At 34.5% G+C, this 27,921-nt stretch overlaps 3 protein-coding genes across 9 annotated transcripts in view; 1 reads left to right on the plus strand and 2 right to left on the minus strand.

The window, feature by feature from the left end:
* Positions 1–18,513, minus strand: part of septin7a (septin 7a) — a 94,417-nt gene extending 75,904 nt beyond the window's left edge. For 2 of the 3 annotated variants that reach the window (XM_073930661.1, XM_068215054.2), the window contains exons 1-2: positions 18,434–18,483; positions 934–1,036 (exon numbers count right to left, since the gene is read on the minus strand). In XM_073930661.1, coding sequence (XP_073786762.1) covers positions 934–943 — 10 coding nt within the window. In that variant the 5' untranslated portion in view covers positions 944–1,036; positions 18,434–18,483. 3 annotated transcript variants of the gene reach the window in all.
* A 603-nt stretch (positions 18,514–19,116) lies between these two features.
* On the minus strand, positions 19,117–24,228 carry hsbp1l1 (heat shock factor binding protein 1 like 1). 2 transcript variants are annotated; one of them, XR_012394756.1, is made up of 5 exons: positions 23,984–24,228; positions 23,827–23,893; positions 22,724–22,814; positions 22,330–22,423; positions 19,117–22,203 (listed from the first exon to the last, which is right to left on the minus strand). XR_012394756.1 is itself a non-coding variant. In NM_001136185.1 (4 exons), the coding sequence occupies exons 1-4, from the start codon at positions 24,026–24,028 to the stop codon at positions 22,387–22,389; spliced, it is 240 nt and encodes a 79-aa protein (NP_001129657.1). In that variant the 5' UTR covers positions 24,029–24,228; the 3' UTR covers positions 22,213–22,386. The 2 variants fall into 2 exon arrangements, 1 of the variants encoding a protein (NP_001129657.1); NM_001136185.1 differs by lacking the exon at positions 19,117–22,203 and having other exon boundaries at positions 22,213–22,423.
* Positions 24,229–24,951: 723 nt separating this feature from the next.
* Positions 24,952–27,921, plus strand: part of slc66a2 (solute carrier family 66 member 2) — a 62,571-nt gene continuing 59,601 nt past the window's right edge. For all 4 annotated transcript variants that reach the window (XM_073931546.1, XM_073931547.1, XM_021468290.3 and 1 more), the window contains exons 1-2: positions 24,952–25,556; positions 27,763–27,896. In XM_073931546.1, coding sequence (XP_073787647.1) covers positions 25,354–25,556; positions 27,763–27,896 — 337 coding nt within the window. In that variant the 5' untranslated portion in view covers positions 24,952–25,353. The remainder of the gene's footprint in view (positions 25,557–27,762; positions 27,897–27,921) is intronic.

A 27,921-nucleotide genomic window follows, 5' to 3' on the forward strand; every position in this document is an offset into this window, starting at 1 on the left:
CACAAGTTTCACTTTTTGAAACAAATATTGAAATAAAAGGACCTTCCCTTAATTTTTTTTTCACACATACCTGTACACTGTAAAAAATAGGGTTCGACACAATTCCTTCATGTTGTCAGAAAATATATTGATTGTTAAATTATTATTTTTTTTGTGTTGATTGTGTTGATTCAGCTCATTTTAAATAAGTACTTTGAACAAGCAGCAAAAATCATTTTAAGTGTAAGTGTACATTTTTGGATTCATGCATTACCTGAAAGCTCCACAAATGAGCTTTCCATACTGGTTTGTTAAAATGACAATATTTGTTTGAGATAAGACTATTCAAAAATCTAAAACCTGACGATTCAAAATAAAATCCAAATTTTAGGAAAACCGACATTAAAGTTGGCCACATTGAGTTCTTAGCAATGCATATTATTAATAAAAAATTAAGCAAATATATGGAAGTGATTTTACTAAATATTTTCATGGAGTATGATCTTTAGTCAATATTCAAATGATTTTTGGCAATTTTGACCCATACAATGAGTTTGGCTATTGTCAAAAATATTCTTGTGCAAATCTGTTTTTAAAATGATAGATCACCCATATAATACAATTTGGTCATTTATTCACCTTTAAGTTATTCCAACCAATTTTACTTCCTTTTGTTAATTAAAAGAAGAAATTTAACTATTCACACTGCTCTTTTTCAGTTCAAATGAATTAGAAAGGTCAAACCCCAATATATTGTTTTATGTTTGAAGAAAGAAAGAATAATTAGAACTTGAATGTTCACTTTGTAAACTATTGCTCTAAAGCTTGCTCAATAAAATGATCAGATGGATATTATGAATATTCTAAAAAGGCTGTCGCAGGCTATGATTATAATTCTACTCAAATGACATTCTGTGAGCAGCAGTGGGATAAAACAGGACAGAAGTTACTCACCGACGACCATGAGAGTGAACTCAAAGCCCCTCTTCACTGACTTTCTGTACACTTGGTTAGGGAGATTTGCAAATCCCACGTACCCCTCAAGGTTCTTCTGTTGCTGTAGACAAAATCCAAACACAGTCAATGACTTTAGCAGGCAGCTAACTGTCGGACAAAACACTACAAATAAGACGTAAAATGTGGGTGGACATTTGTCAAAATTCCCCTAGTTAGTGTTGACATGATATTTCTATAACAGAAAACTTAAGTTTGACATTAAACATAGAAGAATCTTGGCTATGATGTAGCAATTAGCCTAATACGTGGCTTTTCAGAGACACCTTATAGTTTAGGAATTACATATGTCTGCAAAAAAAAAAATTATTCACATATCCAAAGAAAAATAACTAAATAAAATAAATAAATAAAAATAAAAGTTGCAAATTAAAGACATTTTTAAGTGTTATATTTCAGTGCTTCACTTAAAAAACATGTTTAATTGATCAATTGTTTTTGTTGGTAATAATTTGATAGTTAATTGTTTCCACTGAGCTGTATGGTTTGGTTCAATACACTACAGTACACTCATTTCCATTTCCACTGTCCAAGTACCAAAATAACTAGCAGACTTTCCTCTTTGAAAGCAAGAATGACATCAACTGCAACTTTCTGGCAAATGACCTGGTATTACGATGTGTTTTGTTAGAACAGATCATAAGTAGATAGGAGACAACATTTCCTTTTACACATTTAAAATAAAGTATTTGTCCACCTTCAAACACTTTTCTTTTGCTGTGTGCCAATTCTCATACCTATCCTACATCCTAAAAGCATGCATATTTTTGTGTAAAGAAAAAGAAGATACATTTGAGTGTGTAACAGTAGATTTTGCAAGCTTTTGAACATAATACTTCCTCATTAACGAACAGTTATATTGCTTAGATATGTAACCTGTCAATCATCTCAACACATCATCCACATTTCTTTCATATTTAATTGCCTACCATATAGGAGAAGCGACAGCAGATTAATCTGACATTCATGCAGAGAAATCTCCTCAGGTGTTTGGATAATTATGCATTCAGAAGTTAAATGTCCAAACACGTCCTTATAGAAGTTCATGTTGTTAGATAGAAGGTCACATTGTTATAGAAGTTCATATAAGATGGAAAACGTGACTTAAATATTTTCCAGTTGGCTAGATATTAATTAATAATAGTTATTTACTCAACTTTATCAAAGCCTCTCTAATTGATGGTTAGTGTTTGTAGTTTGTATACACCTTTTATATTTGAATTTGTAGTTCTAATCGAATTCACATCGAATGTGCAATGTATTGTGGGTAATATCAGCAGTTAGATTATGGATGGTTCTACACTTCGAATTTCAACCATAAATAGTACATCATTTGGGAACTTTTAGCATACTTTTTTCCAACATACTATCGTTTAATGTTGCGTTCACACCAGACGCAGACGAAGCATCAAGCACGAGTGATTTACATGTCAAGTCAATGCAAAGATGCGAATAGACATTCTGTGGCGCGATACGCGTGAATGAGGTGGCGCGAATGATTCTATTTACCGCACATTTCGAGTAAATCGCTTGAGTTGGAAAATATGACCTTCAGCGAACAATTGAGCCTGCACGTTAACCAATCAGGAGCTTTCTTTTGTAGGGGCATGATTATGACGTAGTGCCTGTTGTTGGTGTCCTAAGGGAAAATCCTTTTGCAGACACCAGACAAAAGCTCGGCTCAGTCTGAAGCACTGCTGAAAGCCTCCATTATCCAGGTATAGTTTGGGGAGTTTCTAGAGTTGGGTGCACTTCTGAAAGGATCTAGTGGACTTAGACAGGGTACCAAATGAATATATATATATATATATATATATATGCTGTTTTTAGCCTTCCTAAAGCACATAAACATAGCTATTCTCTAAATAACATCTATCCTAGCAATTTAGCAACTAAGCTAGAGTCACAGGGCAGACATGACCCCTGCCCATGACGCGAATCAGCATTTACTGTGAGGTGAATTTGACATACAAATGAAGCAAATAAAGCAAGAAAACTCAATGTTTTTTTACAGGTCTATTTACGTGCGAATACCGTGATTTATTTGTGCGTTCCGCAACTGCTGTGAACACAGCATAAGACATACTAAATCTTTTTTGAATACCATTTAGGACAAACAGTATGCGAATTGGGATGCAGCATTATTTCTGTTTTGGTTTTTCATCAAAAAAAAAGAAAAAGAAAATTTCAAACAAATTTTAATGCAAATAGATTAAAAAAAAAATCAAACTGAACGACAACATGTAAACCCTGCCTGCTTTGGACACTTCAACAATCCATCCTAAAATGTTTTAACACTTGTGGTCGGTTAGAATGCATACCGTGCGACCACATGATCACCTACAATATGGCAGAAATCCAGAACACATTTTCAACTAGCTTTGGAAGCGGTCAGAGGTGGACAAGCTCAAAATGTTTCAGATCCTATTCAACACCAGGTATAAATAGAGCCTTAGAACTGATTTCAGTACTCAATGTAAAGACTGGCTTCCGCAGAGATGTGTATCCCACCAAATTTTTGCGTTTAACATTTTGATTTTATCTGAATGGTTAGTTGATAATGTATCAGTTAAAAGAGACTCGAACATTCACATTCCAACAAAGTGGTTTATCAATTGTTTTCAACACATTGTGGAGAAAAAAATGGCCACCCAAAAAGATTTGTTCTTTTGGTCACATGCCCAGACCCACTACTGTTACACAAATATTGTCATTAAAACAGTTGAAAATTGGATTGCTTCAAACATAACTTGAACAGACACAATGAATATGTAAACTGAACCAAATTCCACAATGTTTATTTAAACATTCGTGTTGTTGTGTCTTGCTTTTTCATGTTCTCCATTTCATTCTCTACCGGCACAAAAATATTTAAATATCTTCAAATGTTCCCACACAAAAACATGTATCCGTAAAATCGACAGTGCTCACTGGCCAACTTTAATATCTTCAAAAGTAAGTAAGAGTGATAACAGTGCTGCTTGTCTTTTGAACAAGCTAACAAGAACAGGCTCTAGTTTTAAAAGACCTTTTGGCAATTTGAACTAGATATCCATTTGTGGCTTTGAGGTGTTTGGAAATTGACTTTAAGTGTACTTACTGCTACTTTGGGGAGCATTCAGGTCATGTTGTTCCACAGATGGATGGATGAATAGATGGACACAGTTAAGAATAGACCATAAGATTCCACCAGGCAGAGAGAGAGAGAGCGGTATCCACATACACAGGACAAAAGAAAAAAAGAGAGAGAATGAGACAAAGCAAGATAATAGCTAAACAGCATTAAAAGGATAGTTCACCCAAAAAATGAAAGTTATGTCATTATTCATTACACAAAGCATCTTTAAGAACAAAAAACAAGTTGCGTACAAGCACAAAATTGGATAGGCAAGCATATATTCCTAACAACAAAGATGATGCATTGAAGATGAATGTCAAGCTGCTTGTTTTATTGGTGCCGGAACACAACAAGCTGTACGATAATCATAACTACAAAAATGTCGACAAGAGGGAGCTGTTATGAAAAGTAATTGCAGTTCAAACAGGATTCAATGGCTAATTTAATTTCACATCATTTTCTTTTTCAATCTAATGTCAGATAGTGAAATATTGAAATTACAAATGAGTGTTGGGCAAGCTACTTGAAAAATGTAGTGAGCTAAGCTATTAACTTGGCTGTAGTTTAACTACACTAAAAGCTACCCTCTGGGGAATGTAGCAAGCTAAGCTAAAAGCTACTTGGCTAAAGTAGCTTAGCTACATCTAAGCTATTTTTGTAATTTTCATTTTTAAATCAAAGCAACTTCCAAGCCAATCATATTATAGTGATCAATAAAACTCTCAATGAAACATATGAGGCATAATTGCTTACTTCAGTCAGTTACTGCAATTAATAGACTGTATCAAACAGAAAAAAATTATAGTATATGACAGTAAAAAAATAAAAAATAAAAAAATAAATCAATAAAACCAAATGTTACACATTTAAAACGCTATTTTAATTTATAGAAAAGGGAAATATTTAGGAATGAGCATTTTATTCTATAATTGTTGAATGTACTTGGGCACATTTGTTGGACAAACCATAAGTTAATTTACAACCAGCTCAATAAACAAAAGACATTTAAAGTTGAATCAGCATTAACAAAAGCACAGCATTAGAATTAACGTTATTACATCTAAACATTAACTTCCTGCTTTAGAAATAACTCCCCTCCAGGTCATCTTTCCATCAAGCAAATTTCTCGTGTTAGCCTGATTAGTTGGCAACATCACCAACCAGAGAGAGCAGTGGCAGTAATGCACCAAAAGGTTTGTTGTCGACCCCCGTAAAACCAGAAGTTTTTTTACCATCATATGGATTTACTTTCATCGGCTAGACATGTTTCTCACAGCTCGTAGAATGTTGGTGCGTCACTTATCAATCCGCGATTTGTATATATAGCTTGTGTGAATGCTACTGCACAACGTGACTAAAAAATATAGCTTGGCTACTGAAAAGCTACTTGATTTAAAAAGTAGCGATGCTACCGTCACGCTACTGAGAAATTAGTTAAGCTAGTAGCATCAACATTTTATCTACTATATCTACTATTATATAACATCTTATATTGACTTCCATAGTCTTCCATATGTTTACCTATACTATGAATGTCAATTGCTACAAGTTGTTGACATTCTTTAAAATATCTTCCTTTGTGTTCAAAAAAATGCTTACATGTTTGGAACCAGTTGAGTGTGACTTAATAATTTTATTTGTTATATAAAATATTGTCTTATTTATGCTTTTCGCTGTTTTGAGTTGCCTTTCAAAAAAATTGTTTAAATCTCTGGTTCCACTTTATTTTAAGTGTCCTTAACTACTATGTACTTACATCAAAAAATAAATACAATGTACTTACTGTGTTTATAATGTATTTGAGAACACTTGTGGTGCTTTTGAGTTGGGATAGAGGTTTGGTTATGGACAGGTTTGGTGGCGTGGGTAGGTTTAAGGGTGGGTTAAGGTGTAAGGGATGGTCAACAGTGTATTTACAAATGTAATTACAAAAATTAATTACAGATGTAATTACATACATGTATTTAATCAAGCATAAGTACACAGTAAATACATGTATTTACACAATGAGTACATTGTAACAAACTATTAATTCCTGTATAAGTACATATTAGTTAAGGCCACTTAATATAAAATGGGACCAAATCTCTTATTAGTCTAAGGAGGGTTGATCACAAATGAACACAAGCAATATGTGAAATTAAAACACACTTGTTGAAGCTTCTGTAGCCTATTTTCATCCTGACAAAAATGCACAACCTGTAGTGTTTGTCTAATACTGCACAACCAAACCACTTCTCTAAACATACAGAATTACAGGAAGGCTACTGCACTAGACTTCCACAGAGCTCACACTGCCAGTAAAATGCAAAAATATACATTTCATTTAACAAATCAGGCCATCTGAATAGCATTTTCTTTCTGCTGAAAAGTGAACAGTGAAGTGCACTGATATGCAAGTGCAGCACATGAAATCTCAACTCATTTGACTATCAAACCTTCATATTGTCCTGCTAACCCTACAAAGGGAAATGCCTTGGAGGAACATGTATCCATCTGTCTGATGATAATTCAGAAAGCATGCTATAATGTACAGTAAAAGGTTTTAAATTAGATCAGTATTAACTCTAAAATGGAAAGTGAGGATCCTCATGCATCTTATCATCTCAACGGTTATTTGATCTTTTTAACTTCTGTGTTCTGTCAAACATCGTGATCAGACTCCACCACACACACCTCACAATAGTACAGCATAAAGTGAAAACTTGAACACTTCATGCAACATTTTGATTGGTTATTGAAGATGATTTAAAATGATATTAATCACGGATGACATATCTGACAAACCTCTACAGGCTGGCACAGCATACGTAAAAATTATCATTATCGTGATAATAGTATATGCAATATTCATATCGCAGAAAGTTGCCTCAAAATTAGAATTTTGCAGCAAAACTGAAAATCTTTAAACACAACTACCTAGAGCTGCACAATTAATCGTTAAAAGATCGCAATCTCGATTCGACCTCCTGAACGATCTTAATCCAGCATTTCTACGATTCTGTCAATCATATTTTCAAGTTCAGAAGAGAAGAAAAGGCGGCTGCACGAGTCTTTTCATTGTTTCACACACGTTGCTCAGTGACATTGACACCTCAAAATGATGTTAAATGAGCCACATAATGTATTTACAAGGTATAATTCACCTAAAAATGTCATCTTATCTCATCTTATCTCATCTTATTTTGTCTTCATATAATGATGTTTTCGCGATCGGGAAATCACACGTGACGTGAGCTGCTGACCGTGAGCTGTCATCACAGAGAGGGCGGGCGGGCGGGCGGGCGGGCGCGCGCGTCTACTTCAGTGAACAGAACCTGCATATGTTACGAGTAACAGGTAATACAGTTGTAAATAATATTCAGTTTGTGGCACGGAGTGATCGTTTGGGAGCCGCGCGCGAAGTATGAACAAGCACTTAGCAGTCACAATGAAACCGAAAGTGTGCTCTTCATTTAAATGATAATATCACATTTTAGAGTTATGATTACGACAAGCATTTGATGTTTTTTCTTTCATAGCGAACCCACAGTTGTGGGCCTATATATTGTTGAATATAATCTGATAATGGCAAACGACTGATTTTACCAGTGAATTAAATTGTCGAATATGACAGATTGCAAGCATTTATCTCAAACATAATAATTCAACATTAGAATTATTATAATAATAGATTCATATAGAATAGAATTATTTATAGAAACCAGTAGACCTACACATATTATTATCGAGGTTGTGCCATAGGTTTGTTTTTACCATACCTTTAATTTACATCTACAGAATCGTGAGAAAATCGTGATCTTTATTTTAAGCAAAAAAATCGCGATTCTCATTTTAGCCAGAATCGTGCAGCTCTACAACTACCCAGTAGGTGCTGTTCCGCTAGTGGCAAGAGATTGAAAATAAATCCTAAATGAAGGGAGTAGAGACGAGAGAAAAATGACAATAGCCAATAAGAGTCAGAATATCTACCCAGGTCTTCATTCATTCATACTAGTTAGGGTTGTAACGGTATGAACTTTTTACGGTATGATAATCGTCTAAAACAATACCACGGTTTGACGGTATACGGTATTTTACAAATGTTACAAAATAATAGAACAGTGAAGCAAATTTGACTTTTTCCAAATAATATATTTTCAGCTACTATAAACAACACCACTTACAATGAACAAATAAAAAAATAAGAAAATAATAAATAATGTGTCAAAGTCTAAATAAAGTCCAAATAAACATGGTGCAAATCCTCAGTAAAAAAATAGATATAAATATTTACTATACTATAAATAGTTACATAACGAAACTAGATTCAATATGGAACATCCTTAGGTTTTATGTGCCAGCATGGATATGGTTGTCTGTGAATATGGATTTGGATATGGTTGTCTGCAATGCAGACAAACAGCTGCACCTTCATTTGCGTCTTTTGAAAACAGCAAGAGCAGCAGTTCGTCTTTGCTGTGCCACTGTTTTGTCATGTTTCTGTGCTTCTGTGCATGCAAAAGTACTTAGTATGAGAATTATTTCATGCAAAACTTTTTTTTTGCGGTTAAAACCGTTGATATGCAATTGTTCATGGTATGATAATCGTGCACGTTCAAATCTTGGTAGACCGTCATACCGGTATATTGTTACAACCCTGATACTAGTGTATAAATATTTTTAGCATGACAGCTTTTTAGACCTGAAAAGTTTATTAGATCAGAAAAATATTTTAGGGGTGCAATGATTATAGATTTTTGTTGTACAATTAGTCAGAGGAATAATCACTGTTATCACAATTAATATGCATTAATTATTTTTAAAAACACTACTAGTTTAGAAAAATCACTTGAAAACTTATTTTAAAGTGTTATTTATTGCTGCTCAGTAACCAAACAATATAGCATGTATGTAGGTTGTTTTTCAAACAATTCCTGAATCGTGGGCTGACCAGTAGCTTTTGATTTGGAACTTTCTTTTGCTGTAGATACTGTTGCCCTAAAAAACGAATAAAATAGTTGTAAAAAAAAAAAAATACTTGGGAACTGTATAAATGAAAATGTTTGTGGTTTTAAAACCTTGACTTTTCCAAACCGTGGTAAACCTTAAAACCGATTATTGTTCCAAGCCTAGTTGCGGCAGTTTTGCTCCGTGCAAAGGTGTCGAGAAGCCTTTCTGATTAATTAACCGTGATGACTTAAAGTGCGGTTAATAGTAAAATCGGTTAATTGTTGCATCCCTATTATAATTTATTTTAGCATGATCAGTACATAAATTATATTTGAATTTTTTTTAAACTAATTACAATAGCTATTCAAGTGAAACATTACATCACAAATGAAGGTCTACTTAATGATATATTGGCGCATAGATGATTCGATTCAACTCTCTTGTCAAATTCAATCAGAAAATTAAAAGCCTGAAGTACAGACCTCAAAGAAGTATTAAAAAACTCCATGTTAACTCAAAGAGACATATTTATAACTGTGGCAACAAAGAGACATATTTATAACTGTGCCTTTACTAAAATTGAGAAAAACACAACCTAGGTTGGCTCAGAGGTATTACAGAAATATCATGTCTCAAATATTTAAAACCAAGACTGGAAGATTTCTTGCTTTCATAACTTAAATTATAGGGTCATTTTAACAGCAATATAATCACACAGTAAAAACTTCTGGAGACTGCACATTTTTCTTATTTTTTGTTTTGTAAAGCTAGTAATATGCTCAATAACATCATTCAATTTGCAAGTATATCACTGAACCAAAGCCATTCAAATATAGTTTAGATGACCAGTTTAAATAGGAATAAAGCAAACAGTCAACACATTTATGCTTTTGTTCTGACATCAGTTAGATTTTTACCAATTTGAACAAATATTTAATTACTGAATTCATTCTGTGAGAACAAACTTTAAAGCACAGAGATATCTCTTACTTTGTTTTTCCCCCAACCAAAGCAGACAAGCTTTCTCTCAAAACTACAAATGAAAGTCTGAAAGTCTGTTACGAATATCCTGCAGCACTTCCTGCTGATGTTATCTTTTGGTGTTCTACGAGAGGGCAGGTGTGAGGTGTGAGATCACCCAGAGGAAATCAGAGCTAATAGAGAGGACACGAATGTTCCTCCTTCCAGGCTTAAAGTCTGTCAGACATCAGTGACATGGCATGACACCAAAAAAGGCCAGTCTAAATGAACAAATACAGCAAATACACCAATGCAAATTTGCATAGTCTGACCAACACACACCAGTAACTGAATTGCCCCGTAGTGTGTTGATCTGCGGCCCACACGGATTTACACGGCCAAAAATAAAATCATGTCATGGCTTTCACACATACAGTATGATGTACATGACGACTGTACAAGGACACATTCCGGCTCACTGATGTAGGTTATATTATGACAGATGGATGACTTTATCCAGCTTACGTAAATAAATGTAAAGATGTTTCTGGTATTATTGGAAATTCATACAGTTTGCAAAATCATTCTTGTTTGCTCAACAAAACATCTATTTACATTGCATTTCAGGGTAAACTAACACTTTCAGGGATTTTTTTTTTTTTTTTTTTTTGATGACACGTAACCACAGTCATTACTTGCAGAGGTGTAAAGTAAGAATGAAAAGAGAGAGAAGGGGAGATACAGGGAAAGAGAGAGAGACTGAGAGAAAAATAGAAAGAGAGAGCCACTGCAGTCCACAAACAATGACATGTTTATATGTGGCTTAACTGCCGGAAGAGATGTGGTAGTCTGAAACTAAAAGCAGTAAAGACAGAAACACTAAGCTATGAAAACATGCAAATGGTTTGAGATAGAACTATATCCCTTTTTCATGAAATATTTTGAACTGGAATATATAAATATAATTTAAAAATCAAACATGACTAATATGAATGTTAATAAAGTTTGAAATTAACTGCGAGGTCTGCAATTCTTTCAATGCAAGGAGATAATGACAAAGAGCATAATATGATGCAAGCATATTTACACATTTTAATGTTCTGCCATTATCAATTACCTTCGATTTCATAATCACCTGATTAATTCATCTTCGACTATGAATGCAATTTTGGAAAGGACGACAGTAAATTATGAATCTGAACAGTAAATACAAAGGGTGTCACGATCCTCCAAATCCTCGATTCGATTACATTTTCGATTCTAAAGGCACGATTCGATTTTCGATTATGAATAATTAATTAATGACCAATTAATTATTTGTAGCCTACCGTTTAAACTACCTGACCTGCATGGTCTTTGTTTTACCCATAAACAAATCATACAGTAAATGAATAAAGGCAAGATACACACATTTTCTGCGGGACTCGTGAATAGGCAGTGATCTGTGTCGTTATAATGGCGTCGGTAAAAAAGACGCACAACCAACAGGAACCAGCCAACAGTATCTGAGGTGTTCGCTAAAATGACTAAGTAGAAGTGAGTGAAAGATTGAAGCAGTCCTCTGACTGCCTGGACCTGCTGTCTCGAGCGTATGGCTGTGAGTGCGTCTGTGTCTGTGTGGTCACGTGATGTGCATTTTCAGAGGCAGAGAGGAAGGAGGGCTGCTCAGAAATGCCACACGCCACTGTGGATGTCAAATCGTTGTCGTTCTAAAATGCCATTTAAAAACAAAGACAGTGTAAACAGGGCCTGAGAGTGTACTTTTCGCCAGCGGATTTGCAACGGGGGCGGGCGGAGGATCGCGATGCCGGTGTTGTCTATCGGACGAACTGTACGTAATACGTACATAGCAGAGCTTGCAAAACTGTGTTTTTTTTTGTCGACAACACGAATGTTGTCAACATAACTCACTGGAAATCCAAAATGCTTAAACACCGGCGACTTCATTGAAAGAGGAGAGGGTTTAAGTTCTCTCGACGGGTCTCCTGCTTCTGCAGTTTAACAAGCACTTCAACAAGCCTGTTTTTTCCCGCTTGGCAAGCCAAGCTGACATGGGGGCGTGGCAGCATCAATGATTCTATTTTTTGATTCGATAATCGAAATTGAGCATAAATTTCGATCGATTTCGATTAAAAATCGAAATCATGACACCCCTAGTAAATACTGGTCCATGTGAAAGCACTTGATTTACTACAGATAACAGAACTGACTTTACTGACAAAATGCACACTAGGGCTGCTCGATTATGGGAAAAATCCTAATCCCGATTATTTTGGTCATAATTGTAATCCCAATTATTCAAAACGATTACAGTTGAATTCAAAATTATTTGCCCTCCTGTGAATTTTTTTTTATAAATATTTCCCAAATGGTGTTTAAGGGTGCTTTCACACCTGCCTTATTTAGTTCGATTGAATCGCACTAGAGTTCGTTTCTCCTTTTGGTACGGTTCGTTTGGGCAGGTGAGAATGCAGCAATCGTACTCGAGTGTGCACCAAAAGTGGACCAAATAAACGTACCGAGACCTGCTTGAAGAGGTCGTCTCGGTACGCTTTCAAACGAACCCTGAAGCGGTTCGTTTGTGGTGAGAATATGATCTGTACTAAAACAGGTCCAACCGCAAAAAGTACTGCGCGTTTTGAACTAACTCAGCTGCCGTAGGCCAATGCGCTGTGCATTATGGGATATGGAGGAAAATATTTGTTGACAGCGCTTTACCAACAGAGAGAGAGAGAGGGGAAAACATTACCTGATGGATCGTTGGTAATATTTACGCAAGATGACCATGTCGCAGTTTAGCTAAATTAATTCACGTCTCCTCCTGAAGTGACGAGCGATGCATTAAACACTGTTTTCCAGCCGCGGCCGCGCTTCATTTTCATAATGTATAGTTTGTCTAAAGCAGAGATACAATCAGCCAGCGCAGTCGTCCCTCCAGAGTAAAAGGTTTTGTTTACTTGCGGGACTTCACTGGCATTTTCCCGCACGTGATTTCTGACCAATCAATAAGCAGCTTAGGTAATATGTTCAACAACATCTGGCCAATGAGAGATGTGGATTTTGTCAGATGACTGCATTTTGGTTCGTTTTAACTGGTTCGGACCAAAGCCAGCAGTGTGGTGTGAAAACGACCCAAAGACGGCAGAAAATGCAACAATGTATCATTTATTACCCTTGGGGCTGACCAAATGAAGCGAACTACAGATGTGAAAGCACCCTAACAGAGCAAGGAATTTTTCACACTATTTCCTGTGAAAAGTTGCTTGCTTTGCTTAGGGCGGTATATGATGCCATAATTGTTTCATCTTGATTAATGTTTTTTTTTCATAATCGTTAAAAGCCAAAATCAAAATCGAAACCAAATTTTCGATTAATTGCACAGCCCTAATGCACACAGAACCAGGGTTCAACGCTAGAGATATTTTCTACTGGCTGGATTGGAACAGTGGTTCAGATTTTTACTTGCCCTGCCAAAATTTTTAATTTTATTTTAAATAATGTGTCAAAAATAATGTCTGTTATAATTATATAAATTATAATGTTTGAGACATATGCTTACAATCAGTAATTTTCTGCTTAAAATCTGTCACTGGTGTGATTTTCGTGAATACAGAAGACTGGGTAGGTATTTTTGCATTTCGGCAGGTTTTGGATACTTTTTGGGCTGGAATCAGTCAGCTACATCTGGCAACACTGTGCGCTTTCGGTTTCATTTCCACTGCTAAGAGCGGTTCACTTCCTGCGCTGCTCCCAAACGATCACTCTGTGCCACAAACTGAACGTAATTTACAACTTTATTACCTGTTATTCACAGCCTATGCAGGTTCTGTTCACTAAAGTAGACTTCATTCAGAGGCGCACACCCGCCCTCTCTGTGGTAACAGCTGGCGGTCAGCTCACGTCACGTGTGCTTTTGCGGTCGCAAATACATCATAACATGAAGACAGAAATGAAATTTTTGGGGCGTTACACAACTGTTGTCAGAATCAAAGTTCACAGTGTTCTCTGGACTCCTCTCAAGCTCTGGACTTCAAAATTCTGATTGGCTCATAATTTTGTCCCTAAAATGGTGTTAAAAAAGATTTAACTGCTTTTATTCTAGCCAAAATAAAACAAATAAGACTTTCTCTAGAAGAACAAATATTATCAGACATACTGTGAAAATTCATTGCTCTGTTAAACATCATTTGGAAAATATTTAAAATAGAAGAAAAAAAAATTCAAAGGTGGCAAATAATTCTGACTTCAACTGTATATAATATTCAATCACTAAATATTGCCACATTCCATACAATACAGTAAGTTGCATTTTTATGACTGATTCTGGAAATCATAGGACCCTTAAAAGGATTTGTTGACTCAAAGGATACGACAGCACCTGAGCAAAGCAAGCAACCTCTGCCTGGTGTTCTCATCACACACTCAATGAAAAGAGTCAGACAATATGCTCCATAAAGGCTATTCTGACCACCCACCGTTCTGACACACATTCCCAATCTTACTATTTCAACTGTATCACATCAAGAGCTGGAAAGCCACGACCACTCAAGGGCCGATCAGTTAACACTTAAGTATAAATCAAGCTTTGGATGGGAAGAAAAATGCAACTATATTTATTTTGACAAACATGGCTGGACAAATCTAATCAGCATGAAACAGTATATTTCAATAAACAGCAAATGATTTAAATGGTAGGCAGCACAGTGGCTAGCACTGTCATCTCACAGCAAGAAGAAGGTCGCTGGTTCGAGTGCCAGGTGGCCCAATTGGCATTTCTGTGTGGAGTTTGCATGTTCTCCCTGTGTGCACATGGGTTTCCTCCTCATGCTCCGATTTCCCCGACAGCCCAAAGACATGTTGTATAAGTGAATTGGATGGACTAAATTGGCCTTAGTGTATGAGTGAATGTGTGAATGAAAGTGTGTACAAGTGTACACTATGGGTGAATAGTTAGCGGTTCGTTCCACCATGGTGACCCCTGATAAGTAAGGGACTTAGCCAAGAGAAAATAAATGAATCAATGGTTTGTATGGTTTGCATGGTAAGATTCTGCTGTCATAAAACCTGACTTCCTCCCTTTTGACGGAAGATGAAATTCATTGAATTAAAGAACAAATTTGATTGTATATTTGCGTTTATAAATTAGTCCTCAGGACATGGTAAAAACAATTAAATAAAATTAGTCCCATGTGAACGGACAGAACCAATTCGAGCAGCCATGTGATCTAAACATGAGAATAAATAAAGAATGAATGAATTCTTTTCACTGAGCAAGAGTCCAACGGGGTCTTGAGCCAAACAAAAGAGAAACCTCATGAGATCAAACTTAGAAATGGCTATGCTGTGAGATGCCAACACAAATTTCTCCTTTCTGTGTAAAGTCTCAGTATTCATACAATTGTGTTATTGATAAAAATGTTAATAGAAAAAACATGCAACATCTTAAATATGAACAAAGCAAATGTAAAGGAGAATGTTTAGTAAATCTTACTGATTTTCAAAGTTAATAAGTACTGGTTTGCACTCATCTTTATACATTAGTGGCATGAAGTCTGCATGAAAACAAACTATTTGCTAGCATTAGCACGCTACTTGAAATAACAAAAAAAAATTGCATTTCTTTACAAAAATAACATTTTTCCTGAAGTGCCATTTATTGATGATTTATGTCAGATGCTTTGCTTTGTTTTGCCCCTGTAGTGCAGGTGTGAGATAATAACTGTTTAAGGTATAGCGTGGTTTGGAAAAGTCAAGGTATTAAAACCACCAAGATTTTCTGTTATACTTCCTACGGTATGTGTAAGATTTTTTTTAGGACAACAGTATCTCCAGCAGAAAATATATCCAATGATGTTTTCAATTGTAAAGAAATCTGTGCTTTAGAAGCTAATGAAGACAGCAGAAGTCAATGATTAATTTGAATTATTTAGCCTGACATCTTTACTGTTGCAAAATATTTTAAATGTTCCTCAAAATAAAATATATAATGTGTTGACTTGTTCAAATGGGAGAAAGTTATTGTTTTTTACCCAGACGTTTAGAATAAGAGAATATATTTTAGAGCAGTAATCTCTATATAGTGAAACAGTGATATTTTTATCCAAGGTTATCATACCGTCAGAATCTTATACCGGCCCATGCCTACTGCAGTGTATTACTTTTACGTGTGCAAATTTTTATTTTTTTAAATAAAAATAAAACATTTAGGTATTAATGTTTACATGTTTGTGGTTCAGACACTAATATATAAATATATAATATAATATATATAATAAAAGTTGGGTACATAAAGTAACTTGGATTTGAAGTTATTTTTATTTTGATACATTTTGGATAAGGCAAATAACTTGCTTTAAGTACAAAAGCATAAATGTTAAGTTTAGGTTTACAAATTGTTTTCATTAATTAGTCTTTTCACAGTTTCCGAGTAAGCATTTTCATGAGATAGAAGATTAGGGACTAGGGAAGATTGTAGGACTGGGCGATAAAATCGGTATGGATATTTATTGACCGAACACCATTGTCAATATAGATAAAAAAGGAAATATGGTATGAAGCGCTATAGTTTTATTTAAATGTGGGTCATGAGTGCAATGGCATTAAGCTTAGGGTGTAAGTTTGTCATTTCCAATGGAGGCACGTGTATGGAAGCGATTTGGAAGCGTATGTGCTTGCATTTTTTCAACCGCACCTTGTTGAAAACATCTCAACAGGTCCGAATCACACAAGTGCATCAAGATTCAACTAACCAGACTGCTTCACACTTTGTATGGAATTTTAGTAACGGTAGACTAATTACCTCAGACAAACACAGCGCATCCAAACAATGCCATGCTTTTTACTTTTCTCCATAAACTTAAATCAGCACGGCTGCAATGGTTTTTCCATTTGTCATCCTCTAAGAAAAAATGCTTGATGGTGGGCTGGGACTGAGAGCGCAAAGCCAATTGTAAATGATCAAGGAATCCACGCCAACGCGCTTGTCACTTCAGGTCAGAATAACAACATATGCGAAAATGAGAGCCGTATATCAGTGGTGAAGAGTATGTCAATTTAAAGGGATGTAAGGATTTCACCAAAATTACTTTTTGGTTTCTTTTCTTGTGCATCCTGGCCACTAGCTCCCAATCTGAAAGATTTCTTTGCACCATGTTTGCTTATTTTTAATATAACTAATTGTAAAGAGAAAAGAATGATGACATTTACTCACGCTGTCCATGGATCTGTCATGCCACATTAAAGAGAGTCAAAACCACATAGTTTTGTTTGGATTCTAGATAAAATGCACTTGGAATTTGAACTATGATGTGGTGTTAAAAACACACAGACACACACAAAGCTTGTTGCATTTTTGAACCAGAGCTGTGCTTATTATATCTATATCTGAAAAAGTTTACATGAGAACTGAAACTGCATAGACAAAAATATTGACTCCATGATTTAAGAATCAATGTTGATTTGTTAAAATGAACATATGTATAGAACTTTAGAATTATGTTCTACAAATTCAGAGGTTAAAACAACATGCACACTGAGCTGAAAGAGCTGTACCTACACTCCTAATGATTACAGATCCACTCACTTCACCCATCAATACATCCATCCATGTCAATCCAAAAACCTTTTCCATCCTTCGATTAATGCTTCCATCATCCACCCCCTCTCAATCAATCTATCATTCCATGGATCCAGTGTTCAGTTCTACAACAAGTGGATGCAATCTCACTTTCGGGTGTTTAGCTCAACACACGTCAGAAAGTTTGTAGTGATCCTGAAGACTTTGATTATCTAGTTTATGTGTCTGAGTGTTGTGGTTTCAGTGTGATGTGTTTGAAACTGAACAAAAGCCTCCAGGAGAAGCAAAACTGACATCTCTGACTTACTGCATAACTCACATATGAATATTTCTAAGCTGAGAGTGACAAACACATGGAGGTGCTTCTCCAAGAGCTGCAAATGTCTGGCCAGAAAACTACATTCATTGCTTAAACACACAGTCTTTAGCGTATTATAGTATTCCATGAATTTCTGAACAATATTTTATGGTTATGTTTTGTACAACGTTGCTTTCTTTGAAACACAGTGGAAATATCAAGACAGATGAATACTATGCACCACAGCACAGCACTGTCTGATGTTATCGTTACACCACCCACACTACATTGCTGTTAGTAAAAACGTACAATTAAAATTTTACATGACAAAACCTAACCTTAATCGTCACGTAAACAGCATAAACACTAAACCACACAGAAACCGACCGCTCGAGTCGATCTATTTGTCTGTTGGTTAACACACGCTCAGGAAACGCATCTTCCGCGCGCAACTAAACACGCGCCCGTAAAAGACGCTGCACATATCTGACAATAAATCTACTTACAGAAGAGTTGGACAAACTGCCTGTTTATTAAAGAGAAAGGGAATAAATACTCACCCATTCTGTTGACGCTCCCGGCCGCCTCTGTAACCGATCTCTCACCGATCGACATTCCCTTTCTCCAACTCACGGTCCAGCCCACAGGCGTACGTTACATTTCTTGCGTAGTCTCCCTTGGCAACCTTGAGGGCGACGGCCGTGGCGTATCTTTGGTGAATAGCGTCCGCTCAAATCTCGCGATAGTTCGAATAAACCACACGGGCACTAAGGGAAATATTTTTGCATTTAAATGCGACTTGGTGGTCACTTTTAATAAGTATAACCTTTTTAAAATAAAAAGTTATTGTGCAAAACATGTATCAAAGTAATTTTACGAAATATAAAAGATGAATAATAGTTCTATATTCATATGTGGGATATAATGAAAATTTTTGTGAATTTTCTTTTTTTATCTACTCATAAGGTGCACAGATCAACATTAAATCCCCTTATTTATGCTTGTCTGGCTAAAGGCATCAAACTTCAGTTTCCTTTCCTTGGTCTTGGATCTGTGAAGAGACAAACAATGCTGACACCTGCTGGCCAAAGTGCATTAACAGCCGCTTTTTCATTGTTGATGCACTTTTCTGTCCTAACAGCTTAAACTAAACTAAACTAAACTAAACTAAACACTTTGTTAATGCGGAAAAGTATAATACGACAGTCCAAACATGTTAAATACGTAAAAAACTGTCCATAAATGACTTTAATAGCAGCTGACATAAGTTCATGATCCATCATGTTGTGGTAGGGTTTATTGGTGTGGTAGAGAATTTATATTCAACCCTTTATAAATGCAATTGTTTCAGGAAGATTCTGTTACTGTGATTTATGTAATATCAAATTAGAATGGTTTTGTGAATGATATTTCCTGGATAAAAATTGGTCACTTTACCCCACACATTTTTTATAGCAAACAAAATAAGAGAGTCCCCTTTAAACTGATTCATAGATGCTATTCATTCATTCGTTCATTTTCTTTTCGGCTTAGTCCCTTTATTAATCTGGGATCGCCCTTCCAGCCACAAGGAGAGAGGTCTGGATGCAGACCTGGTGCAGTGCAACCTGAGCTGCGTCCAGTGCTTTTTAATGGGTTCACCTAACCCCACCCATAACCCTACCCCTCACAGTGCGTCACTCACTCCATTTGAGTGCATTATGTCTGACATTGCATCGCTGAGTGATGCAATCTTAGCTTGCATCATAAAGGCTGCATCCAGATACTATTGGCCACAACCTATCTCTGGGAAACATCTAGACACGCTCATTCAAGTGTAATCTTAAAAGGCTTAAGAATGATATTAACACCAACTGTTCTTTTTGCTTAGTAAATGCTGAAACTTTTGTTTATTTATTTTGGATTTGCCCTCATTGAATGACATTTTGGTGTGATGTTCTTGATTTTATAAAAGATAATGTGAATGCAGATTTGAATTTACATGAAGAATGTTATCTTTGGTTTCCATAAATGTGAAAAGGAAAATAATACTTATTTCATAAACCTTATTGTTGGGCAAATTTCACGTTCACTAGAGCAAGTTTTGTAAGTGTAAACCTTTTTTTCCTAAATTTAGAATTGAAACGAAAATGTATTTTGAGTGTATTGGGAGATCAACAAACTTAAAAGCAGTACGAACAAGGACTTTGATTAAAGACTTGGCACTTATCTTGGACTAAATGAAAATTACACCACATGGCTGCTTTATAAGGAACACCTCTTCAGTTGTATACAGCAAATATCTAATCAGCATCACTTCATGGTAGCCAGTGGTGTAAAGTAACAATTTACAAATACTCAAAATACTAAAATAAGTAGTTTTCTCAGGAATTATAATTTACTAAGTAGGTTTAAAAATGTGTTCTTTTACTTTCCCTCAAGTACATTTTAATGCAGTATTGGGTACTTTTACTCTACTACTTTCCTTCAACTTGCAGTCACTACTTTATTTTTGCTTGTCTATGGGTATTAGAAACTGTCCAACCTAAAATCAACCAATTATAAATGTCTAATGATGTTAGAGTTCAACGTTGTGTGAATGTTACCACTATAATGTCTATCAGATGTCAGATTTTGGTTGCCATATCTGACAAATAATGCCCTACACTACTGCGTTACGCAATACGTTACTGTCAGGCCTGTAGCCAGCATGGTGAAAGGGGTGGTTCTTTTTTTTTCTCAAAAAGTGGACCTATTTGCAGTTATACGCCTCAGTTTCTAGTTAACTATAAGATTTAAATACTGCATTTTAGTGATTTTTTTATTTATTTATTTTTTAGCAAGTCAGGTGTCATCATAACCACTTTCTGATGTACTAAAAAGATTTACAAAAAAGTTGCAATAAAACAAATTAAAACAAGAGTAATTTTTAAAATACAAATTTATGACATCATTTATGATTAGGAAAAAAAAGCAATCTGTTAAAGTTTTAAAGTAAAACAACTGTAGCCTACTATCAGTTTAGTAGACAGAAAACAAACTGGCCAGCACATGCAACTGTCCTCAGTTGACCCCCTGGTGTTGGGTTGCAGCTGGAAGGGCATCCGCTGCGTAAAACATATGCTGGATACATTGGCGGTTCATTCTGCTGTGGTGAACCCTGATTAATAAAGGGACTAAGTCGAAAATAAAATTAATTAATGAATATTGAGCAGCAGTTCAATAGATGCCTTGTTGGTGCTAGATAATAATGCTTGGTTTTAAGTTCATTCTGCAGAAGACTCTGAATGCACAACATGTCAAACCTTTAAGCAGGTAAGCTACAGCAGAAGAAAAGTGAAGCTACAAATGAAAAACAAAATAGAACAATAGACATTGGTCACAATTTCTGTTGCAATATTCAAATAGTATTAAATCTGGAATTGGCATAAATAACATAAAAGCCTGGATCCATCCTGCCTTGATTATTCAAGCTGCTTATGTAATTGTGTGGTGTAAATGGTCTGGCCCACTTTACACCCCTTTTGACTTTTGATAGCCTACCTGTGTATCCCTTTTTGACCATATTTTGGGATGTGTACTTCCAAATGTCAAATCATTTCAGTTTTTCAAAATGAAAAGAAGTTCATTACACCCAATTGCCTAATCTGAAAAAACTGCAGCAACTGCGTGATGCTCTTATTTTAGTATAGAACAAAATATAAGAGGAATTGAATTCTAGCATCTTGTCAAAGCCATGATATGATATTAAGACAGCAGCAAAGTCAAAATGGGCTCTAATCTACAGTAGCACTAAGATAATTAGAGCCCCTTTGCCTTCTTTCATGGCTTCATATCAGTTTTTACTATGTCATTATGGTCTAATGTCCCATTTAATAATCTTATAAAAGCTTTAAAAAGGCTCATTTTGTCAGCAATGAATACTTTATATTAATTTACTGTACAAAAATTACATAAGGGCAGCACGGTGGCGCAGTGGGTAGCATGATCGCCTCACAGCAATAAGGTTGGTCGCTGGTTCAACTCCCAGCTGGGTCAGTTGGGATTTCTGTGTGGAGTTTTGCATGTTCTCCTCGTGTTTGCGTGGGTTTCCTCCGGCTGTTCCGGTTTCCCCTACAGTCTGCGACTATAGGTGCATTGAATAAGCTAAATTGACCTTGGTGTATGTGTGTGAATGTAAGAGTGTATGGGGGTTCCCCAGTGTTGGGTTGCAGCTGGAAGGGCATCCAATGCATAAAACATATGCTGGATAAGTTGGTGAAACTTTTGTTTATTTATTTTGGATTTGCCCTCATTGAATGACATTTTGGTGTGATGTTCTGTGATGTGATTAATTAATGAACTAAGCTGAAAAGAAAATTTAATGAAAAAATAAATAAAACACGAAGCCAAACTTTATTGCTTAAGGTAGGCTACAAGGTCCACATAAAACATGTATATGAAATTGTAAACAAGGAATACAAAATAAGGCACCTGTAAACTATAAATGCATAACTTAATACACAAAAATGTTGAGCTCAGCCTTTCTGCTCATTGCTTTGGCCATCGTGCTCGCTCATCAGTATCACTGTGTAAAAAAACAGAAAAAATAATAATTATAGATCCACCCCAGTTTCACAAACAAAAGGTTTAGTCAAGTCCCTGACTAAAATATATAAGCCTGAGCAGTTTCAGCTCCAATAAACTTGTACTTAATGATTCTAAAAGATATTAGTGCCTTTGTTTTGCCTCAAGATGACCATTAATGGGCATACCGTACATCTCCGAACTTAAATATGGACTAATCCTGGCTTAGTCTAAATAATGTTGAAACATCTTAAAGTATTTTAATTAGGAAATTAAACACAACAAATAAAGATACACTTGCTTTGATTTCTGAAGATTTTCTGCTCCTGCTTGTGTCATAAGATCAGCAACATTCTTCTCCAGGTCGTCGATACGAGTTCCCATCTCATCCAGTTCAGGCATTAAGGAAAACCTGCAGTTCTTTTGTAGCAATTTCAAGCCATATCTCCGCAGCCAATAAATGGTAAATCACATTTTTATTACATTTATATGTGATACACAGATTCTGGTCATAAATATATATTTTTTAGGATTGAGGAGTAATAGTTATTAAAACTAAATGCATTTAGGAAGTTTAAACCTACAACAGTATTAATATTACCATTCTTAGTTTTGTTGTCTAATGCATGCTAGTATTATAGGGACAATGCACATACTTTTTATACTAATTTTGTAAACTCTAAAATAAAAACTCTCTCAATGTTTATATTTACTATATTATATTTAACTCTATATGTATTTTTATTCACTGTAAACAATATGACAAACAGTCATGACAACAATCGTTTTTGTTACTTTATTTTGAAAATGTTTTGTAACTTATTTTGATTCGTTAATCAGGTTTCAACTAGATTAAAGTTACTTAATATTTTTAGTCTGTTTGATGCAAGTTGAAATCACTAAAAAGTTCATTTGACTTAACTAAAAAATCAAATACAGCTATATTTTTACAGTGTAGTAACTACGACTGATTTCTGGTTCCCTAAAAAACAAAACAATGAACAAACAAACAAAAACAGCTTAAACCAGTCTAAACTGATAGGTTTCAGTTGGTCACATAGGCTGGTCTTAACTGGTTTAAGAGGAGTTTGGGCCAATTCTTAGATGGCCAGACCAACTGGAAAGACCAGCTAAAACCAAGCCACAGGCTGGGAGATCAACTAAACCAGTACTCACGTTAGTTTATAGTTTTTTTTTTTTTTTTAACTTCAGAAAGGGAACTACAAATCCTTAGTTTACGTTTTTCTACACTAACGATACTTAGGGTTTTATTGAAACTGTGGTTAGTCTGTCATGTAACAGATTTAGCAGTTACTGTGGTTCAACCACCACTTTTATCGTGTATTCTTTAATGAATCATTAAAGGCAGAGTTCGAAAAAGTAATATGCATTTGAACAAGATATTTTTAGAGATGATCTGTTCAGATAGGTTTTGAAACCTGCTCTGAAGTTGCTGCATAGTCGTCTCCATCTAGAAATAAGTAGAACGGATTTGTAAAACTTTAAAATAACCCGCAAAACAATGATTAAATCTAGAATTTTAGAGAAAATGAACACTTACTATTGCAGTCAAATCTTTGGCAGCTTTTGACTCGGATCCTGCCATGATTTGTTTGCTAAGTTGGTTTGTTTTGTTGTTCGTTTCAGCTCCTGGCAACGTTAACTGGAACAGCAAGCGTCTGAAAATAACCCTGTAAAAAGTCTCAAAGAGATTTGATCATAATTAAAAGTGAATTCTAAAACTTCTCAACTTTTCTATCTCATTCATAATTTACATTGACGTTTGCTGTAAAAACTTCCTCTTACGTAGGTAGAGCCACATTTAACCCTTTTATGTAGCAATGGTGATTCAATTTTTTTTTTTTAGTTTTATAAACGCAAGAACGATACATACAGAACAATGCCGGAGGTATACAAAAATGAAAAGTATATAAAAAGTATACAGAGATACAAGAACTCAATAGGTAAAACAAAATAATAAAACAAAAAATATATATATAAAAAAAATAATGCTAGACCTTGCTAACTCACAACAACGTTAAAGTGTCAAACAAATATACGGTTTTCAGCCAACGGTGAATTCATTTGCAGTAAGTTACATTGATGGATAGCATCATTTTGCGCCGATAATAACCACCGTTGATTTTATGACTTGTTACATAAGTCTGAGTTGCTTCATGGAATTTTAGAGTATTACTCAAATATTATATCATATCAGGCTGTCATAATACGCTTAAAAAGTTATTTAAAAATCAGGCCATGTCGTGTTTTTCAAATATGTGAGATGGCATATATATATATATATATATATATATATATATATATATATATATATATATATATATATATATATATATATATATATATATATATATATATATATAAATATAATGCAGAATCAATAGAGTGAACTAACAATAACTTAAAAATTCGTTATTACTACGTGCGTAACGGAGCTCGACTGACATTAGGACCGTGCGTCTCATGAATCTATAATGAATCTATAACGTGATATGTGACGTGGAAAACGAGGAAGTATTGTTATGAGCATTAGCCAGCTGTAGCAGAGAGGATCACAGCAGCTTTAAAATGTTATACAGCACTCTTTTTCTATCTGCGTGGACCGTAAGACAGAAAATACACATCATCTAATATGGACTCTCGCTGAGGACCCGTTCCGATTGACTTAGCAAGTATTTTCCTGAAAAAGGGCAAGCACTTGAATGAATTGGATCTAATGGGGACTGGGACAATGAAAGTACTTATACTGTCGTTGCGTAGAATATACAGCCAGTAATCATCAATATTTCCATTTTAATATGTAAATAAAGCAGCCAAATAGTAATGGTTTATTTTTAATTAACGTTAAATTAGTGGCCAGTGATCGCATTGAGTTGATTAAATTCTAAAGGACAGTAACATCAGCCAAACATGGATGAAGTGATTATGGATCAGGTCCTGTATGTTGTCCATCAAGTGGTGTCATGGGTCGCATCTGTTGCCATTATCTTTGGAGGAATAGTGCCATACATCCCTCAGTACAGGGACATCCGAAGGACCCAAAATGCTGAGGGATTCTCCACTTATGTGTGCCTGGTCCTGCTGGTGGCCAATATATTAAGAATACTATTTAGGTAAGATAAACCTTATCATTTCTTATATCTATAAGAGGAAACAATGTACTGTGACACTTAATCCACTTATCTGCTTTATGTGTTTATAAGGAGACACTTGTAGTAATATCATGCTGGATATGGCTGCAAAAGGTTCTTATTTGTAAATTGTATAACAATTTGTCATTCTAATTAATAATATATGATATATAATATAATATATAATACTTTTTATGTATTAGCAGCCAAAGGTTTTAAATCATTAAGCTTTTTAATGTTTTTAAAAGATGTTAATAACTCACTAAGGCCTGATTTTTTTTGATTAAAAGAATTAAACTGTAATTTATTTCATTTTAAGCTAAGTCTTTTAGTGTCACAATCCTACAGAAATATTCTGATTAGCATATTATAAATTACTTTAATGTAATGCACAACCTTTGTAACTTTTGTTTTTCATCATTTTATATATATATATATATATATATATATATATATATATATATATATATATATATATATATATATATATATATATACATATATACATACATAATTATTTATTTATTATATTTATTATTATTTATTTCATTTTTTTTCTTTTACATTTACGGAAAAAATTATAATGACAAGGGCTGCATGATATCGGTAAAAAAACTGACCTTGCGATATTTTATGTTTCTACAATATATATTTAGAAATGAATATAATTTCACAATATGACTTAAGTAATTGTTTGGAAAGAATGGATATATTTAAATTGATTGGGATGTTTTTGTAGGGAGTGCATCTGCATAAAATATTTGTAAAAATTCTTAACAAATTAAAGCACAGATGAAAACAACAGAACATGGATACAAATAAAATAAGCAGTGCTTTATTGTTTGTGGTGGAATCTAACTATATTGAGGGACAAAAATTGGTGGTGCAGTGGGTAGCACAATTGCCTCACAGCAAGAATGTCTTTAGTTCGAGCCCTGGCTGGGTCAGATGGCATTTCTGTGTGGAGTTTGCATGTTCTCCCCATGTTCGCGTGGGTTTCCTCCAGGTGCTTCAGTTCCCCCTGTACAAAGACATACGGTATAGGTGAATTGAAAAAGCTAAATTGGCTATAGTGCATGTGTGTGAATGCAAGATTGTTTGGGTGTTTGCCAGTGTTGGGTTGCAGCTGGAAAGGCATCCGCTGTGTAAAACATATGCTGGATAGGTTGGCGGTTCATTCCTCTGTGGCGACCCCTGATTAATAAAGGGACTAAGCCGAAAATAAAATAAAGGAATGAAAAAACACTGTTTAGTCTTCATTTTTTAAATAATTCAACAAAATTAATCTTTCATAAAGTGACAAACTTATAATTTAAATAATTAAAAACTAAGTTTTAAACTGCTTTAGATCGTGCAGTGGCAGGTGGTAAAAACATATCCAAGTAATAATCTTTTACACTATTAGGTTATGGTTCAGATTTACAATGACTGGACAAATAATGTGTACTGAACTGTGTTTTTTGATCAATTATAATCCTAATTTGACATTGCGGATCCTGTGACAATTGCAAATGTACACAATTGCAATATCGAAGCTTAAATGATATATTGTGCAGCCCTAATACTGACATTAATATAAGATAAATACATATATATATATATATATATATATATATATATATATATATATATATATATATATATATATATATAATTTAAATTGTTCAATTTAGATTAAAAATGGCAAAATAAATTATACAAAATTAGATATTTAAAAATGTATTATTTTTAATAATTATAGTAAAGTTTTGTTATTATATGCTGATAAATTATGATTTTTTACATGATTAATTTATAATAATTAAGTGTTTACCTTTCTTTAATAATTTGTGAAAAATGTGTTCTTGAATGTAGATATTATGTTTTTTGAAGACTTTGTGCAAGAAAGCTTGTTTAAAAGACATGAAATATTTAAATGATGTTTATTTTATCCAAACGATAAAATTAAATATTATTATTATTATTATTATTATTATTATTATTATTATTATTATTATTATTATTATTATTAATTTTATTAGCTTTTTTTTTACCACAAGTAATTTGAGTTATTTGTGTTCTAATAATAGTAAAAAGTCAATCAATTCTAAGTTCTAGTGCCATATCAAGAAAGTAATGGTTAAATTATGTAGAAACATCACAGTATTATGTTAATTTATTTAACCTATATATTTGTGTTTTGGTTCAGGTTTGGTCGTTACTTTGAGACTCCTCTACTTTGGCAGAGTATAATCATGATCGTCACAATGTTAATCATGCTGAATCTGTGCACCAGCGTCCGCATGGCCACTGAACTCAACACCAAACGCCGCTCGTTCACAGGTGTGAAACTTTATCACTTTTTTAC

This window comes from Danio rerio, chromosome 19 (genome assembly GCF_049306965.1).
Source record: "Danio rerio strain Tuebingen ecotype United States chromosome 19, GRCz12tu, whole genome shotgun sequence".
In the NCBI taxonomy this organism is placed as follows: Eukaryota; Metazoa; Chordata; class Actinopteri; order Cypriniformes; family Danionidae; genus Danio; species Danio rerio.